Below are 18,031 nucleotides of genomic sequence, written 5' to 3' on the forward strand. Positions count from 1 at the left end.
ATGTGAAATTACAATGTACTGTACTCTGTATATCAAAGGGATTCGACTTCAACCAAAGCCGCCTGTGGTAGATCGTCATATAGAAAGGGTCTAGGTGCCCCAGCAAGTTTCTATTTTTAAGGGACGTATTAGGGAAAAATAGCTGTCAGGGACTAGGAAAAAATAACGTAACATGGCAGGGTTTTCTCTGGAGCTATGTAACACCCCTATCCCTCCGAAGATCATCGCTCTCAGTCCAGTCTCTTGGCACAATCCCCACTACCTCTTGCAAACAACGGTGATAAGACGTAGATATACGCACACAAGGGTAATGTGTTTTTGACGGAAAGCTACAGGATAATAACATGCATCTTTCCTTGTGTTTAACATATTGTCGACTTTGGTGACATAAATCCTCAATCTCTCATTCGGAAGTAATGTGGAAACCTTTGGGGGCCAAAAAGCGACAGGATTAAGCTAGACACTCAAGGAGACAAGAAGTATGTGGATCAAAATCCTAGCCCACTTCAAGCTCAGCCTCGGGGACTTTTTTTCACTTTGACAACGTTCTTCAGGTCCTTCATGACCAGTTTGACCCGTTAACCGGGTGCGAGGTGGTTGACGCAGGAGAGTAGAGGTCCAACACGCCAGAGTCGGTTTTCCTAGCTACTTCTTCTCCTTCCTGTCAAAAACGGGGAGTTCTGAGTTAATGGCGGAAGATATTAACAAAGATGCAGCGCAACCCTGGACAGCCCTTCCCTCGTCATGGCGACCTCAACCGAGGTTCTCCAGTCTATCTCGGAGTGTATCTGAGAGGGAGGTTAAAGACGGAGGGACTAGTAGTTTGATAACTGCCGTATCAACAACCTCTCTTACCTTACCGGGTGCACCGCGTCGCGATTATCAGGAGGGCGAAGAATGGATCAAGGGCGCATTGCTTTGTACCTGGGGAGCAGGCATAGTGCTTGCCCTAAACTTCGTTATGGCGATTGTGGCAACGGGGATCAGCTACTCTAAACCGTCAAACAAGAGACGATTCCAGTCAATCGCGTTGTACGATGGGGACTGTTCGGTTTCAAGTCACTGGGCGACGGGATTGCATTTGCTCATCAACCTTCTCAGCACCCTGCTCCTGGCGGCCAGCAACTATGTCATGCAGTGCTTAGGCGCCCCGTCGCGTTCGGACGTCGATCAGGCCCACAAGCAACGCAAATGGCTCGATATTGGCACCTTTAGCGTGCGAAATTTCGCTGTGATGGACACGAGGAGAAAGATACTGTGGACGCTTCTGCTGCTAAGCTCAACCCCCATCCACATGATGTGAGCAGAAAGACCCCTGCATGAGGGCGTGGCATCAATAACTAATCGCGTAGATATAACTCGGTGGTTTTCTCCTCCATCTCCATGCTTGAATACGCTACGGTTTTGGTCCCCGAGGATTTGACGTCCAGTGAGCCATTGGTTGAAGGAAAGGATGACACAAACAGCTTCATCCGTCAGGTGGGCACCAGTCCCGTTGATCTTCAAGCTGAGATCTCCAACGGCACCTTTCAAACCATGAGCGTCAAGGAATGTATAAACAGGTATAACGTGGAATTCAATACTCAACTTGGAACCCTCATCTTCACTACCGACCGGAACCACTTTCATAACACAGGCAGTCTTCACGGCGTGATCGGTTACTCAGTATCCTTAGATATAACGATATATGATGAGCTGGGAGCCACGGATGCGCAAGCGATAAACGATAGTAGCGTGACGGTGCATGGTCTGCATTGGACGTACCTTCCTTGGAACTTCACCGCACCGGATACGCTTCCTGGGAAACGCACCTCCTTCACCCTCCATGATATGGACTATCTATATGACTATGATGGATACAAAAATGATATCTTAGAGCACGACCTGGACACGCTTCACGTTTATCTGGCCACCTACAACCCTGACCGACAGGCGCTGAGTACATATCTGAAGACCCCTACACACTGGGCGAATAGCTCTTGGGCAGCAAACCTCGCGTTTGAGCTGGGTCAGGACCCAGTCTATCCACCCTCTGTGTCTAACGACAGTGTAGATCGTGCCACACGGGTTTCGCTTTCCCGCTGCATGACCAAAGACAAAGACCAACGTTGCCAATTATTTTTTAGCCCACCTATCGCCATAGCGGTAATTGTATCTAACGTGATCAAGGTAGTCTGCATGTATCTCACAGCCCGGACGGGTAGGAAGAATATTCTTTTGACTGTCGGCGACGCCCTCGCCTCGTTTTTGACGACACCAGACCCAACTACAGAAGGAAAATGTCTCCTGTCGCGGGCAGACGTATCTCGTGGTCAAGAATCATGGACTACAGTGACGATCTGGTCAAACCCTAATCGGTTCAAGGGATACTATCTAGAGCGGTCTAAGGGCAGTACGGCAGACATTCCCTTGGTAGAGACTTCTTCCGAAGCAGATCCTCCTGCGGATTACCCCAAGAGGCTCCCAGAGAGGAAGCGATGGTATCAAGCTGCCAGTGTCAAGCGTTGGACAGCTACTCTCAGTTTGTGAGTCTCTGGCTTCCAGCCATCTCAGCTTGTTCTCTAACCATATCTGAACCTAGTTTTACTTGCTGCTTAGCAACCTCTATTTTCCTCCTCTGGCTCGCTCTAGGCACTGCTAATGGTTCCATCCCAGAAGCATGGGCCCTCGGATTTGGAAAGGCCACCGGCCAGACTATGATCCCAAGCACTAGCATCTCGTCCACCATAATCTCACTAGTGCTGCTGAGCAACACGCCACAGATTGTGCTCTCCATCCTCTATTTTCTCTGCAACGGCCTCATGACCTGCATGCGGATCGCTGCCGAGTACGACGATTACGCCACCCAGCGCAAACCTTTACGGGTCTCCTGGCCCCGAGGCGAGCAGCGCTCAACATACTACCTCAGTTTGCCCTATCGCTACAGCGCCCCTCTCATTTTCTTCTCCGCCGTAATGCACTGGCTCCTGTCCCAGAGCATCTTCTTCGTCCACATCCAAGTATACGACGTACACGACCAACTATCCCCAACGTCCTTTCGCGGCTGCGGCTATTCGCCCATCGCAATTTTCATTGTCCTCCTCGTCTCTTCTGTTGCTCTATTAGCTCTTCTTGGGGTGAGTTCCCGACGGCTCAAATCCCGCATGCCACTAGCGACGCATTGTAGCGCCGCTATCAGCGCCGCCTGTCATCCCCCGCCGGGTGATCGCGATGCCGCTCTGAAGCCGGTGATGTGGGGAGAGGTACCGCGAGGTATGTCCGATGAGCTGGACAGAGATTGTTTAGCGGCGTACCATGGAGCTGGTCCGGAATCATTGGAGACCAGATACCACTGCACTTTCACGTCGCAGGAGGTCGAGACCCCGAACCCGTCTCGTTTGTATCTTTGAGTCATCTGGTGAGGCCATGTATACTTTTCCTTGGGAGGAGGATTATTGTTATGAGTATCTATGTAATTTTAGGCTGTATACCAGATTCCCAATAAAGTTTTTGTCCAGTGGCTATGTATCTTGACGCGTAGTGGAAACAGAATTAGGTACCTATGGCGGCAATCGACCAAGGTTGAATACTAACTACGAGCTCTATAATTGGGTTAGATGAGAAGGCTGAGAGGAAATAATCCCTGGTAAAATAATATGTTTTGAGGATGCTTGTGTTGGCGGATCTAAACTTTTATAGAGTTACAGCAGGGACAATTTATATATCTGACTTCCGGTTACCAAAAGAAATTAAGTCCACATACCAACGACAGAAATATTGTATTCTAGAGAGAACTACACTACCCCCAGTGATAACGCCTGTCTGAATTATGTATAACCAATAAAAATAATCAACTCAGCCTCATGTTGAGGTCTCAAAACATCTCAATTAAATGGAAGGAAAAAGCTTCGCAGGCTTGAGTTTGTTTGAACATATACCATGGATTACATGGCTCTATCATCCAATGGGGCGGTAGCTCAGTGGTAGAGTGGAAGATTGCAATGACCTAATTGGTTAACCAAATATTGCAACCTATCTTTAGGTCGCCGGTTCGAACCCGGCCCGTCCCTCATTTCTTTTTGTTTTTCTTTTCTTGGGCTCTCTCTCTTCTTCCTAAGTTTTTTTTTTTTTTTTTCTTGGCTGCACGGCTGGGACAACAAATACAAACCGCCAATTAATTACTCTCTCTCTCCTTTTCAAGTGCACAGATAGATGTATATGTGGTCTTTTCCATTGTCCTGTCAACCTTTTTTTCACCGAGAAAATTGATAATACTCCTCTAACCAATCTCAAATCAATGAAGCCATCCATACACACACAAATTACAACATCCACCGTTAGTTTTCTTGGAATGATCTGGTTAACGCACATACAATTTTCTTCCTCTTATTCTTCAAGATGATAGAGTCATACAGATCGGTATAGCATAGCCCTAAACACCCAGTCACATGGACCCTCACGTAACTCCACGTAAGCCGCGTAGCCTCACCCCCAAAATATCAGCCAAACTTCCACCTCATTCTTTTCCCTCACTATCAAGCTGAAAGTTGGAAATCACAATGAACACAGACTACAGCGCAGAGGATCTCAATGCCATCGTGGAGCTGGCTAGCGCAGTGCAGCGGCACTTGGTCGACGTACCAGACCAATATAAACTTATTTTGCACCAGTGAGTCGACTCTCGCAACTGCGGGTCAATGCTATATAATCAATCCAGTTTGCAGACAGCTGACAGGTCAACAGTGCCAGGCGGCTCCCGAGTAAGCCGCTAAAGGATGACGATGAGGACTCTGATAATCCTGGACTGGAGCAGGTGAAAACTTCACACGATATCTCCCAAAACGGCCAAGATTTACTGCACGAGCTAAACGCATACCTGGGGCATTTATATGCCACCAACGCTCTGTCACAGCACGGAAAAGAAGGATGCGTCGATTGTATGACTACAGTAGGCGAAACTGTCCTCTTCCTTGCCGCGAAGCAGGGACTGAAAGAAATTGTCCGGTTCCTCCTGCAGCATGGGGTCTCTATTGATCCGAAAGACAGGGCGGGCCGGACTCCCCTGCATCATGCAGTGGTAAAGGATCAGAAAGAAGTAGTCCGGATCCTTCTCGCAGCCGGCGGTGATATAGAAACAACGGACCTGGCGGACCATATCTTATTGATGTTCGCAGCGCCGCGCAGAGACAACAGGAAGAACAGGTCGGGCCACACACCGCTGATAGCCGCAATCGAAGCCGGGAATGAGGCGATGGTCAAGCTTCTCCTGGATGCGGGCGCGGACCCGAACCACACTACTGACGATTATGCCCCATTGACGTCGGCGATTAGAGCTCATAGTATGTCCATTTTCACGATGTTGCTCGACAAGGTCTCCGATCTAGACCATGCGGATGGAAGGGGCGAAACCCCGCTCATGCACGCTGCCAAATGGCACGATGGGATGGCGAATCTCCTCCTGGAGCGAGGGGCAAGATGGGATGGCGAGAATAGAAACGGCGAAACTGCGATGTCCATCGCTTCGCAACATGCAAATGAGCCGCTGCTCAGATTGCTCCTAGAGAAGATTCCTGGTCAGGAGTATGTGAATGCAAAAGGCCATGGCTTGCTCTACTTTGCTGCAGAGAGCAATCTAGAAGGTGGGGATGAATCAATGGTCCGCTTTCTCCTGGCGAGGGAGGGAGTAACTCAGGACCGGAAAGTCGCGGATGCTCAAAGCGGGCTGCAAGGCGCCGCATGGAGGGGGTCTACTACCATATTGGACATACTGCTTGGGATAGATGGCGTGGATGTTGACGGCAAGGACGAGGGCGGCTACACGGCACTCTGGCTGGCTGTTCGATGGGGCAGAGAGGCCGCTGTCGAGCTCCTTCTCGATAAATATAGGGCCAACACCGAGGTTAGTAACGGTGAGATAAAATGGACAGCATTGCACGGAGCCGTCTATCATGAAGAACCGGACATGGTGCGGATGCTCCTGGCGAGGGGTGCTAATACCAACAGCAGGGACCACCACGGTCGAACTCCGCTATCCTGGGCGACAAATATCGAATGGCAAGACTGCCGTGATGGTATTGCTCCAACAATAGTGCCGTTGCTTCTTGAGGTAGATGGAGTGGATATCGACAGCCGAGACACGTTGGGCCGGACGCCCCTGTTCTGGGCTCTCTTATCCGCAATCTATTTGGTGGGCGCCCCAGAGATGGTGGACATGTATGAGGCTAGCATCCAGCTCCTACTTGAGCATGGCGCCCGGGTTGACAACCGCGATGAATCTGGGAGGACGCCCATATTCTACGCGGCAATGGTGAAACGTGCCGCACTGGTCCAAATGTTCCTGGAGAAGGGCGCAGAGCCAGACTGCAAGGACGCTGACGGTAGGACACCGCTTTCCTATGCAGTGGAACCATTCAATGTAGGTTGGCTCGCGGAGTACAAAGGTGAACCTGAGGACGAATGGGAGCCAGAATGGTCTGGCGACCAGCTGAGCAGGGTGGTGACAACCCTTCTTGCGCAAGGTGCAAACCCAGATTGTCAAGATTCACAGGGTCTAACACCACTCTCACGCGCAGAAAAGAAGATTGAGGAGGGACATGAAGTTTTGGTTCAGCTTAGGAATGCCTCCGCTCGACGGTCGAGCTTGTGATACTAAAACCACTTCTAGATAGATTATTACATAGTATGTACTAATATTCCTCCAACATTTTAACTCAATAGCCGAGCTATAATTACTCAAAAATGGAGCTGATAAAGATGTGGGGTATTTTAGCGTCATGAATCATGATATACATTAGCATCTGTTTACCGACTCAGGAAGCTTATGGCATGCGTCCCAACTCAATTGCCAACCACGTTCTAGAGGTTTTGACTTGCTGCCTTACTTTTGCCTTTACGATGAGCAGATCTCCGCGGACGAAAGGAGAGTAGCCCTGACAAGCGTACTGAGATATGCGCTCTGACCAGAAAATTGAATCTTGATGCATGCAAAACAAATACACTAAACGTAAAGAGATATTCAAGGCCCCTGCACCGTGTGATCAACTCGAGAATTTCAGTGCGAGTGTTTGGTGGCCTACAGTTCGCTTTCAATAAAATATCCTGAGTCAGGATTGCTTCCTTGAATGATGATCCCCAACACCCTCTTACCAGTTGGAAGCTGCTCACGGTAATTGAAAGTCCAAACCCAGTTTCCCTGGAGTAAACAGAAGCTGTCGATGAATTCGGGAAAAGGATGTTGTGCCCCAGCCATCCCTTTTATGCCAGGAATGCGGAAGGGACCGTGCTCTCTGCGCTCCGCAAACCTCTGGCATTACAATTGTGCAAAGCAGACACCGAAAGCCAATTGTTGAGAAAGGATCAAAATATTTAGTCACCAGCTTCATGTAATAGTTTACAGATATCTGGTGATTGGCTTTGTTGTTGTTGGTACATTCCGAAGGAAGGGAGGCGTTCTGTGTCTTGCGTTGTTTTGAATTTTCAACGGAAAACGAAAACAAGGGAATAAACACCAAGAGAACCGCAGCAGTGAGATGGCAGCTGCGGCGATTGAATCCGCCTATGAAACCTGTGCCTGTCATGCCACAAGACATGCATACATCATAACAGCAATGGAAAGGATATCTTAGACGAACATTGACCGAAGACAGCCAGCATTGACTCAGGAGGTATGCCAGGCGATATGCAATAATGCACAATCCTCGCAGCAAGGGGTGTGCATATTTTTGAACTCGGATTGGCCTATCCGAATGCAGGAAGAGCGACAATTGAGCCTACATTCTCGGGACAGCGCGCTGCATTATAAAGATGGCGCGCTTCACGAGCCGTTCGAGAGATTTTTTCTGAGCATCAACACGACACGACACGACACGACACGACACGGCACAGGCTCTGTCACATATCGCCAATATGGTTACGAGGTCACTCAAGTTTTGGGCGTCCAGCCTCCTCTATGCGACAGTTCTGAGGGAATGTCACGCTCAACAATCTGATGCTGCCATTGGGTCTGAGCTTGGTGGGAGGCTGTCAAGTGATGCTAGCATTTACTTCCCTGGCAATGATGCCTTCAATAATGCTACTGCGCGCTGGTCGCAATATGGCAAGCCGAACATCAGCGTGGTTGTGGAGGTTGCGAACAAGTATGATGTTGCTGAGACGGTGGGTTTCTCTCAGGTGTCGTGGGCGTCACCATGCTGATGAAAAGTAGGTGAAATATGCCACCGAACACGATGTACCATTTATTGCCATCGGTGGTGCCCATGGAAACATTGAAAGCCTGGAAAATGTTCACCAGGGAATTGAGATTTGGCTGCACAAGCTTAACACGGTTGACATCTCGGAGAAAGGCGACACTGCCACCTTTGGGGGTGGTATCCTCTCGCACCAGGTTATTGAGGCCTTGTGGGAAGCCGGCAAACAGACCGGTGAGTACTGACATGAATAATTGCCTCCTGGTGGGCATCCGCTGATCATCTTCAAAGTGACCGGTGTCTGTGACTGCACTGGATTCCTCGGACCGGCTCTCGGTGGTGGCCATGGGTACCTGCAAGGACGCCACGGCCTTATCGCCGATAACTTTGTTTCCTTAGAAGTCGTGACTGCTGATGGAGAGATTCGGACCGCGTCGCAAGACGGACCCGAGTCTGACCTGTTCTGGGCGATGAAGGGCGCTGGCCACAACTTTGGCATTGTGACCTCTGTCACCCAGAAGATCTACGATGTTCCGAACAATGGCGTCTGGTCCTTTGTCAAGCATACCTACACCCAAGACAAGTTGGAGCTTCTCTTCCAGTACCTTAACATCCTCGGCGACAGTGGCAGACAGCGCGTTGATGTGATGTACTGGGCTACCATTTCCCGCGACGCGGAGCTGGATCCTGTCAACGTAAGTCACTCGAACCCTGTCGCAGATGCTTATGAGATTAACCATGGATTGCTAGCCCATCATCGACATCTTCGTTTTGCAGGAGGGAGTCGAAACCTTGGATGCAACGGTATCCTTGTCTCTACTCAATTTTGCTCCTGTGAAGACCGTAACACACTCCGGCCCGTACGCGAACATTACCAAGTGGACAGAGTTCGACATGAGCTCGCGGACCTGTGAGAAGGGTGCCGAAGGCCCCCAAATTGTCCGTTTCCCCATCAACCTGAAGAGCTACAACTTGGAGGCGCTGCGCGCCGCATTCAATGCCTTCGCTGAGGAGACCGTGGCCAACCCTGACTTCGAACATTCTACCATCATGCTCGAGGGGTACTCGAACCAAGGTGTCCAGGCCATCGATGAAGCCTCCACCGCTTACCCTCACCGTGATGACACCATTCTTGTCTCCTCTGTCATTATCTTCGAGAATGCGACGGACCGACCTGCAGCTGATGCCTTCGGTGACCGCGTGCGCGATATCTTCCACGAGGGAAGCGGCGAGGCTGAGAAGCACGTGTATGTGAACTACGCATCTGGCGACGAGCCGCTGGAGACCATCTATGGATATGAGCCATGGAGACAGAGCAAGCTGTCCGCGTTGAAGAGGAAGTACGATCCTGAGAACCGGTTCGGATTTTATGCCCCCATCCCTGCCGCGGACTGGTAGATATTGTACAGTTTTGATATTTTGCATCTTGCACAGTGTTTCTGGCCTCGTGTTTTTAGGATCTTCGTTTTGCATAAGTAATGTATAGTCTAATTTTTAATTTGGACGTTAATACCGAGGAACCTTTTTTACTTTATTAATATATCATCACATGGTCTGTCAGGCTGAAATCAGCTCTGTATATGCACAAGAGATTCCTAGCACATTCGCATGAACGCAAACACCAGGTAGATAATGATGCCACGGTTGTGAAGGCGGCTGGCACTAGTTAGGAGCCTCTTGGGAAGGATGTATGTATTCTTTGCCTGCAATTCTATGGTTAAACCTTCTAATAAGGAACTTGTGACTGGAGATATAAGAGGAGCAACGAAGTGGATGTCATGTCATCGACAAAGAGCGCGCAGGAAAAGATATGCACAGGAATTTTGACAAATAAATCCTATATGAGTCAAAAGATAGAATGAATCCTCTCGCTCCTCAGCACTGTCTGCACCGTCTCCCTTCCCTCAACTCTTCGCGCTAACTGCGTAAATTTGGCATACGCCTGCATGTCAATCTCTGCTATGACCCCCCACCGATAAGCAAAATACAAGAACGCATCAGCAGCAGTAAAGTCCTCCCCAACGGCATACTCCCCAATTAACCTCTCCTCAATCAACGGAAAACAATTCCACAAAATCTCCAATCCTCTCCTCTTAATCATCTCCAAGTCTTTCTCCTCTGTCGAAACAGTCCACCGCCCCGGCCGGAAGACATGGCTAATCCCCCCCGCATGCACTGTTCCAGCTACATAATTCATCCATTCATGAACCCGGGCCGTCTCGATCGGGGTTCGGCCCAGGAGGTGTGCTTCCGGTGCCAGGCTAGAGATAATCGTTGAGACGGCCGGGACTTCCGTGATGACCTCGTTGTCGAGGGCGATTACAGGGACGCGGCTTTTAGGGTTGATTTTGCGGAAGCTCTCGGGGAAGCTGAGATCGGTTCCTTCCATTTCGATTCGGATGGCTTCAAAAGTGGTCTTTGTTTCATGGAGGAGAATGTGTGGGATGATGGAGCAGGCGTCTGGGGAGTAGAAGAATTTGATACTGGGCATTTTGGGCTGGTGCGTTGGGTGCTTTACTTGAGTATGGTATGGCTTAGAGTTGGGTTGGGTTGGGGTTGAAGCTGAGAAGTGCTAAGCGGGGTTCTTATCTTAAATACTGGTGTTGGACTATTAATTATCTGTCAAAAGTCATCGAATGTGACTCATCGTGGAAATCTACTAGTTTTACCGCCATCTCCATTTCCACCATTCAAGTGCCATACATAGCGTCGCCGTTCTTGCATGATTTAGTTACCTATTATCATGGGGAGAGATCATACATCTTTAACCGTGCCACCACTGACAACATTGACCGGATCGAGTCTGCCTTTCAAGTCTCTCAAAGCCTTGAAAGACTGTAGCTGCATCGGAAAGGGGAAAAGCCAAATAGCCTGCATACAGCTTCGGCGCTGGATACACCTTCACCCTTCGCTCCACTATAACCCCGAAATAGCCAGCTCCTGCTCCCCGAAGAGCCCAGAGTAGCTCTTGGTCATTGTCAGTGTCGATGGTAGCCCCGCTTGCTACGGCCATTCTTGCACCGAGGATCTGATGCACGTCAAATCCGTATGACCCGACATAGAATCCAAATCCGCCGCCACAGGCCCAGGAAAATTAGCCAAAAGTTTTCGATTGACCCGTTGGTGTGAAAAGCTGGTGAGCGACCTGAGACTGTTATAATGTTCCTGCAATAACTCCACCGCCCACGCGTGCTCTGGCCCTATCTGGGGAGACGATGATGGAGTCTGTAGCTTGCATGTTGATAACGATCCCACCAACGACTAGTGAGCGACCGAAGAAATCGTGCCCACTAGCGCGGATGGCGAGAGGGATACGTTCAGCAGAGCATACTTGCACAAATTGCGAGACTCCTTCCTCTGTCCGGGGGCGGACGATGGCCAAGGGCTGATCCCTGAGGGCGCGATTATAGGACACACGGTAATATCTGAAGGGTTGGGGTGAGCCTCGATAGTTCTTGAATAACTGGTGATTGGTGCTGGATCATATTTGGAACGGAATGAGTGAAGAAGGTTTATATGCTTATGCTAAGTCCTGGCCTGTCTCTTATATTTACTAGATACGGACGGCAAAGGAATATCCATCTTTCTAACCTGTATCTGTAAAACATTACCTAGGTGTTCAGTGTCTTCCACTTAGCACGCCGACTATTGCGTTTGTATCCGACGGCGACGTGACTTACGAGGCGGATCATCCTGGCTGGTGCCAGTGAGAGCTGGGCCACACTGTGGAGTAGTTGTGCGTTGAAGATTTCAACCATCATTACTCTGGATCCAATAGTTGGTACTGTGTTTTTCTTTTGGTCGATCCAGTTTCCATCCGGGCCCACTTGACCTTCCATATTTGTACAGAATGCGAGAAAGTGGGTCTTTTGATATTGAACGAAACTGTGAGCGATCGGAATTTGCCGCCATTTTGTAATAGGTAGAAATCGCAACATGGGTGAATTCTACTACAATCCTCGTGTGTTGTCGTGTCTTGCGTGCTGTCTGGACTGATTGTGGACGCTCACACGGAGACGAGTGGCACGAGAAGTCAAAACGATACTCAGATATGGTTGAATGTCCAATATGCCAAAAGACTGTTCTTCTGGCAAAAATCAACCACCACCTCGATTCTGGATGCAAAGCGTTCCATGAACCGGTGTCATTCTCTAACCAGCTATCTCTTGTACCAAATCCAGATCCCTCTAAACCCTCATTCACTGATGTTGTTGATCATAAAAAACAACTTGATAATACCCAACCTACCATACCGACTGCCAGGCCACGGATCAAAGAGAGCACGAAGAGAAAATCCAGCCAGCATAAGAGCTGCGAGGAAGGGAAAGAGGATCTCAAGTCCGACAATGCACCGTTGGCGGAGCGTGTTCGCCCTAGAAGCTTCGACGATATTGTCGGCCAGACTCAGCTTGTAGGGCCGAATGGTGCTATCCGCCAACGTGTTCAAGAGGACAACGTTCCCAACATGATACTCTGGGGGAGCTCGGGAACTGGCAAGACCACCATCGCCCGCATTATTGGGTCTGTCTCGAGGAGAAGATTCTATGAGATCGGCAGCACAATCACGACAATGACAGAGTACAGAAGTATCATTGCAAGGGCCTCGAAGGATGTGGACACAGAGCGAAAACCGTCTATTGTGTTTTGCGATGAGATACACCGTATTACCACGCCGCAGCAAGACATACTCCTCGATGCCATCCGGGACGGCCGCATTACTCTGATCGGAGCTACCACAGAGAATCCATCTTTGACAATTCGGCATGGACTGGTTTACAAATGTATAGTTTATACGCTCACCAAGCCGAAAGACGCGGACGTACAGAATATGCTTCATCGAGTAGTTGAAGAACGGGGCTTACACTCCCACCTCCTGGATGATGGATTCCTTGGATATCTGTCAAGCTTCGCTGATGGGGATTGTCGATTATCACTGAATCTCCTAGAGATGGTGCACGACTTGTCTAAACGAGACGGAATGACAGGGGAAAGGTTGAGAAATTCACTCACAATGCATCTTAACTACGATCGCTCGGGTGACCAACATTACGACACTATTTCGGCCTTCCACAAGTCAATCCGAGGCAGTCATGCAGATGCTGCACTGTATTACCTTGCGAGAATGCTCAAGTCCGGTGAAAATCCACTATTCATCGCGCGTCGTCTTATTGTAGCAACATCGGAGGATATTGGGCTGGCTAACAATGTCTTGCAGACATACGCAACTTCCGTATACTCCGTGCTTGAGAAGCTGGACATACTAGATGCACAGGCCTCGCTGGCACAGTTGGTTATTATGCTGTGCTTATCGAAGAAGAGCACTCGTTCATATAGAGGCTTGAATAATGCTTTTGCTTGTCTGAAGGAGCCTGGGGCTGCTGATGCATCCATTCCATATCACCTTCTTCCTATTAGTTCGGAAGCCAAAACGATTGTTGAAGAAGGTATTACACATCAATCAGGGTATAAGAGAAGGAAAGTGAACTTCCTCCCTGAATGTCTGGAAGGTCAGAAGTTCTTGGAAGATACTGATTTCTTGTTCAAGAGAGACCCTGACCTCACCTATTGATAACTCGTTGGCACATACTTATACTGCTTCGCACTTCCTTAATTAGTAATAACTATTCATTACTCCGAGTAAAGGAGACCTTCAGCTATAAGCTGTTCTCACCAATAGTAAATTCAGACCTGCTGCTTACTAGAAGTTCGGCATACTGTATAGCTATGGACACAAACGAATACATATCATGGAGGGTAGTCGCAGCGACTTATCTCCTTCTAAACCCTGGAGAAAAAACGTAAACTTGTACCCTTTATTTCTTGTAAAAGTACAACAAATGAAAAGTCGAACCTATCTGGAGCCTGTGGCGCAGATGGGGTGACCCACTTGAACTTCCTATTTGGCACAGAATGCGAGGACTCCATGATGAAGCCCTGAGGAAGCTAGGGGAGGATTAATAATGCTTATTGCGATCTTCAAAAGAGATTCTTCCGCCCCCTGCTGGATTTAGCAATCCATCGAATATTGAGGTTCTTATTCCAACTGGTGAGAGATACTAACTCATTGAAGAAGTCACCGTATACCTACTAATTCGGCAGGCCTGTCCCCAACACATAGAGCAATTACAATGGAAGCAATCAGTTTAGAATCGAGTGATATATCATGCTTCTCCGACTTCACAATCCTCACCACAACCTACAAAACCGTACACGGGCAGCAAATCACAACGGATATTCTTTACCCTAAGACTTTATCGCCACCATCGGAGAAGGTACAGAACACCGTCAATTGTCCCGTCCTTTTGCGATATCATGGTGGTGGTCTCATCTCCGGCTATAGTCTTTTCCCACCTTTCTTTAACCCCTGGTATCTGGAGCTCTCGAAGGAGTACTCCGCCATCATTGTCTCTCCAAATTATCGACTACTCCCAGAGGCCACAATCTTTGATATAATGGAAGATGTCGAAGATCATTGGAACTGGATGCACAAATCCCTTCCACAGTTCCTAAACGAGCACACCCAAGGAAGCATCCAGCCAGACCTGAACCGCATCCTCACGGCAGGGGATAGCGCCGGAGGTTACCTTAGCATTCAAATGGGACTGAGCCATCCTGAACAGATCCGGGCCGTCAATGCAGTCTACCCTCTAGTCGATGTCAAATCCCCTCATTTTACCGACCAGACGGAAAAGGCCGTGTTTTCGATGCCTGCAACACCGCGAGACACCCTAGCGCGTCATATTAAGCAAATCCATGAACAAGAAGAAGCCACTAGTAAGAAGGTTGTCGTTTCGGCACCTACAGATGCGAAGAGAACGCAATTGATGTTTTCGGTCTGTCAGCATGGGCTTTTTGGGCAGTTCTTTCCGGGTGATGCTATTGAACTTTATCCTCTTGAGAGACTTGATGCAGGTGCTAGGTTCCCAAGAGGAGGAGTTCTGGTGCTTCACGGACGCAATGACTCTGTTGTTCCTGTTGAGGGGAGCTATATACTGAGGGATAAGATTGAGGAGGTTGATTGTAACTTGCGGTTCCAGCTTGTTGTTAGGGATGGCGAGCATGGCTTTGATCATCCGGCTAAATTGCACGATGCCTGGTTGTGGGAGGCTGCTCAGGGTGTTATTCATTCCTGGCTTGCGTAGTGCCTTATCGAGATACGAGTGATGGGGAACTTGTCCATTTTATTATAGGGAGTTTCGAACAGACATTCTTTCCTCTTACTGTATATATCTTCTCATAAAACACGATGTAGATGATCGACCACTGTGGGCCGCCAAGACGAGGTCGTTTCCGATCGCAACCACGTTTGCCGTGATGATTTATTCTTTTCGCCACAGACACTTGTCCTGCAAGTAACACCATACGCAGCTAGGCCACGGACGAGAACTAGCCACTGCAACGATGTCGTTCTTCCGCGTACGCTTTGAGCCGGTCAAATGCTTGTCCCCAACGAGACAAGAACGATCTCAAGACGAAGAGCCGACCGCGCCAAGGCGAAGGCCTAAAAGCAAACTAGGATGCCGAGAGTGCAAAGCAAGGCGAGTCAAATGTGACGAGACTTTTCCAGTATGCTTGCGCTGCGTCCGTCGCGGTTTAATTTGCTCTTCGACGCCTCGCCTATCGCAGTGGCAAATCGAGACGCGTTGGTACTCATCGCATGTGGACACCATCGTCAATCGGCGACTCCTGCAATACTGGCTAGAAAGAGTGTGCCAAATACTAGTGATTGATCCTGAAAACAATCCGTTCTCCTTCCCTGTGTTGGAATACATACAGGAATCTCCAGCCCTGGTGCATATCATCCAGTCCGTAAGCGCCCGTCATGAACAGTATTTCTCTGCAGAAGTGGCACGCATCGCTCTCGAGGAGAGAGGGAAAGCCCTGGCATCGTTCCGACAAGAGTTGGGGACTGGGCAGACGCGACCACTACTGTCAATGCTTACCGCGTTGCTACTGGCGCTATCGCATGGAGCTGATCGGGATATGACTGATTTTGGGAAATGGCATCTGCTTGCCGCACGCACGTTGATTCATAAAATGCTCGAGGATACGTCGCATCCTTGGGATCTAAATCCATTTTCTAAACTTTGCCTGGGTATGTATCTGTATTGGGATATGGGGTGTTCGTACCTCGTGCATCCAGACGAACAACAAGATCTAGATACACCAAGCCTATCATTGGCCGTGCAACAAATTGGACATTGGCATCATCCAATGTACGGGTTCTGTACAGACCTTATCTTCATTCTGGGGAACCTGGGCCGATACTGTCGACAGCTCCTCCATTCAGGACGTCGATCGTTCACCCGAGAGACACTACTAGAAAAACAGCTGTACCTGTGGAGCGCACCATCAACCGAGCCTACCTTGACGCTTCTGTACGAGTCACTACGAAAGCATGGATTAATTCTGCTATATCGGATCTGCGGATGGAATGATACCTTCACGAACCCGTGTCTCGAGGAGATTGATCTGGAACCTTTGATCCATCGTTATGCTCTAGAAACTATCGATCATCTTCTTCAAATCCCAGCATCCTCAAATTATCTGAACTTCCAGTCTCTCCCAATTCTCACAGCTGGCTCAGAATTAAAAAGAGAAGATAACAGGCTGAGAAATGATGTTCGGAATCGACTTCGCGCTTTGTATTCTATGAATCGATTGCCGGCGAACCTCCACGCTCTTGAGCTTCTCGAGGAAATTTGGATAGCCCGTGATACTGCTGATGATACGTCATCTTGGATCCATCATATGCTCCGGAAAGGATGGTTGTTGGTCCTTGGGTGATACTATGAAGGCCAATGACTAATAATAGATGATGCGCAAACACACTCATCAAGGTGTTGCAGGTGTGAACCAACTTCCCGAATATGCCGAGTAAGATGTACGTCTAAACAACGACTACATGGAATGGCCCACCCCGATAAGGCTGAGGGTTCTTTGTTCGCTGCGGCATATGTTTCATCGGTGTGGTAAATTCCCGGCTGGATTTATTGTTGGACAACTATCCTAGGTATGTTCCATGGGAGTGTGCATACATTGCCACTTCATCTTACTATACTGGCCTCCTTGCGATTTCAGGGTGGAATAATCCAGATCAACACCGAGTAATGCCGACAGGCATACTCAATAGACCAGTGGTAGGGGAATACCAAAAAATATTATTGAAAGTTCCTAGCTGTGATTGATCTAGTATGAGGTTGCATAGTCACAACTGGAATTCAACATGCAGTTATTCGGTGAGCCCCGTACTAGCAGGGCAGCTCCTATAGAAGATGATGAATAGAAGCTGGTAACTTAAAAAGTGTGGTTATATATTCTTCTCCCGATTCTACTTTCTAAGATCTTGTTTACTATTCCATGGTGATCGCTTTGCTCAAACCCTAGAGGTAAACTGACTACTTTTCATTTTCCATTCTCGAATAACCAAGACTGGTGTAATAGCCTTTTTATGCATCATGTCTATGTCACTACCAGAAGCCGTGAGAGTCTTTGGAAAAGCCAAGTCACTTTTTGAAGAAGCCAAAGAGGATCAAATAGATCCTGATAAGTATAAGGAACTGCTTCTGACAGGAGAATACAAGGATAGATTAGCTAGGGTTGTGAAGGAATTTGACAAAAAAAAAGGACGCTCCAGCACTGACATCGGTGAAGATTCTGGGACCCTGCTCCGATGCGCCGACTGTCCTGAGAATGATCAAGCTCAGTCAAGAAGGTAAATTATTTCTCTCCCATCACTAGCCCTTTCTGACGTTTTTGCTACACTCTGCTTCAGTTCAGAAGGAAATAACAGTTTGAAAGATTTAGATAGCTTTAGAAATATAAGCGACGGGGATAACAGCCGGCACTACACAACCACTTATCGG

The 18,031-nt window shown here is 48.7% G+C and overlaps 7 protein-coding genes and 1 non-coding gene across 8 annotated transcripts; 7 read left to right on the plus strand and 1 right to left on the minus strand.

Moving 5' to 3' along the window:
* Window positions 1–172: 172 nt before the first annotated feature.
* On the plus strand, window positions 173–3,389 carry BDV37DRAFT_293060 (uncharacterized protein; the record flags this gene model as incomplete). Its single annotated transcript, XM_032089313.1, has 6 exons — window positions 173–197; window positions 732–1,299; window positions 1,353–2,008; window positions 2,054–2,525; window positions 2,582–3,252; window positions 3,286–3,389. The coding sequence occupies 6 exons, from the start codon at window positions 173–175 to the stop codon at window positions 3,387–3,389; spliced, it is 2,496 nt and encodes an 831-aa protein (XP_031942927.1).
* Window positions 3,390–3,945: 556 nt separating this feature from the next.
* BDV37DRAFT_t83 lies at window positions 3,946–4,049 on the plus strand. The gene has a single exon. It is a non-coding gene; the product is annotated as a tRNA-Cys (tRNA).
* A 489-nt stretch (window positions 4,050–4,538) lies between these two features.
* Window positions 4,539–6,625, plus strand: BDV37DRAFT_293061 (ankyrin repeat domain-containing protein; the record flags this gene model as incomplete). The annotated part of the gene is made up of 2 exons (XM_032089314.1): window positions 4,539–4,648; window positions 4,723–6,625. 2 exons carry the CDS (start codon window positions 4,539–4,541, stop codon window positions 6,623–6,625), a joined length of 2,013 nt encoding a protein of 670 aa, XP_031942928.1.
* Window positions 6,626–7,884: 1,259 nt separating this feature from the next.
* Window positions 7,885–9,595, plus strand: BDV37DRAFT_293063 (FAD-binding oxidoreductase; the record flags this gene model as incomplete). Its single annotated transcript, XM_032089315.1, has 4 exons — window positions 7,885–8,133; window positions 8,183–8,399; window positions 8,457–8,860; window positions 8,943–9,595. The coding sequence occupies 4 exons, from the start codon at window positions 7,885–7,887 to the stop codon at window positions 9,561–9,563; spliced, it is 1,491 nt and encodes a 496-aa protein (XP_031942929.1). The 3' UTR covers window positions 9,564–9,595.
* Window positions 9,596–9,857: 262 nt separating this feature from the next.
* BDV37DRAFT_244883 (glutathione S-transferase family protein) lies at window positions 9,858–10,703 on the minus strand. The gene has a single exon (XM_032081602.1). It carries the CDS (start codon window positions 10,654–10,656, stop codon window positions 10,012–10,014), a length of 645 nt encoding a protein of 214 aa, XP_031942930.1. The 5' UTR covers window positions 10,657–10,703; the 3' UTR covers window positions 9,858–10,011.
* A 1,513-nt stretch (window positions 10,704–12,216) lies between these two features.
* On the plus strand, window positions 12,217–13,734 carry BDV37DRAFT_281744 (DNA polymerase III, clamp loader complex, gamma/delta/delta subunit; the record flags this gene model as incomplete). Its single annotated transcript, XM_032086886.1, has 1 exon — window positions 12,217–13,734. One exon carries the CDS (start codon window positions 12,217–12,219, stop codon window positions 13,732–13,734), a length of 1,518 nt encoding a protein of 505 aa, XP_031942931.1.
* A 178-nt stretch (window positions 13,735–13,912) lies between these two features.
* Window positions 13,913–15,307, plus strand: BDV37DRAFT_270598 (Alpha/Beta hydrolase protein; the record flags this gene model as incomplete). The annotated part of the gene is made up of 2 exons (XM_032084584.1): window positions 13,913–13,919; window positions 14,301–15,307. The coding sequence occupies 2 exons, from the start codon at window positions 13,913–13,915 to the stop codon at window positions 15,305–15,307; spliced, it is 1,014 nt and encodes a 337-aa protein (XP_031942932.1).
* A 213-nt stretch (window positions 15,308–15,520) lies between these two features.
* On the plus strand, window positions 15,521–17,026 carry BDV37DRAFT_293072 (uncharacterized protein). The gene has a single exon (XM_032089316.1). The coding sequence runs from the start codon at window positions 15,567–15,569 to the stop codon at window positions 16,950–16,952; it is 1,386 nt and encodes a 461-aa protein (XP_031942933.1). The 5' UTR covers window positions 15,521–15,566; the 3' UTR covers window positions 16,953–17,026.
* Window positions 17,027–18,031: the final 1,005 nt, after the last annotated feature.

This window comes from Aspergillus pseudonomiae, assembly GCF_009193645.1.
Source record: "Aspergillus pseudonomiae strain CBS 119388 unplaced genomic scaffold BDV37scaffold_22, whole genome shotgun sequence".
NCBI lineage: Eukaryota > Fungi > Ascomycota > Eurotiomycetes > Eurotiales > Aspergillaceae > Aspergillus > Aspergillus pseudonomiae.

Coding starts and splice junctions, on each gene's coding strand:
- BDV37DRAFT_293072 (XM_032089316.1), top strand. CDS start 15,567: ATGTCGTTCTTCCGCGTACGCTTTGAGCCGGTCAAATGCTTGTCCCCA.
- BDV37DRAFT_244883 (XM_032081602.1), bottom strand. CDS start 10,656: ATGCCCAGTATCAAATTCTTCTACTCCCCAGACGCCTGCTCCATCATC.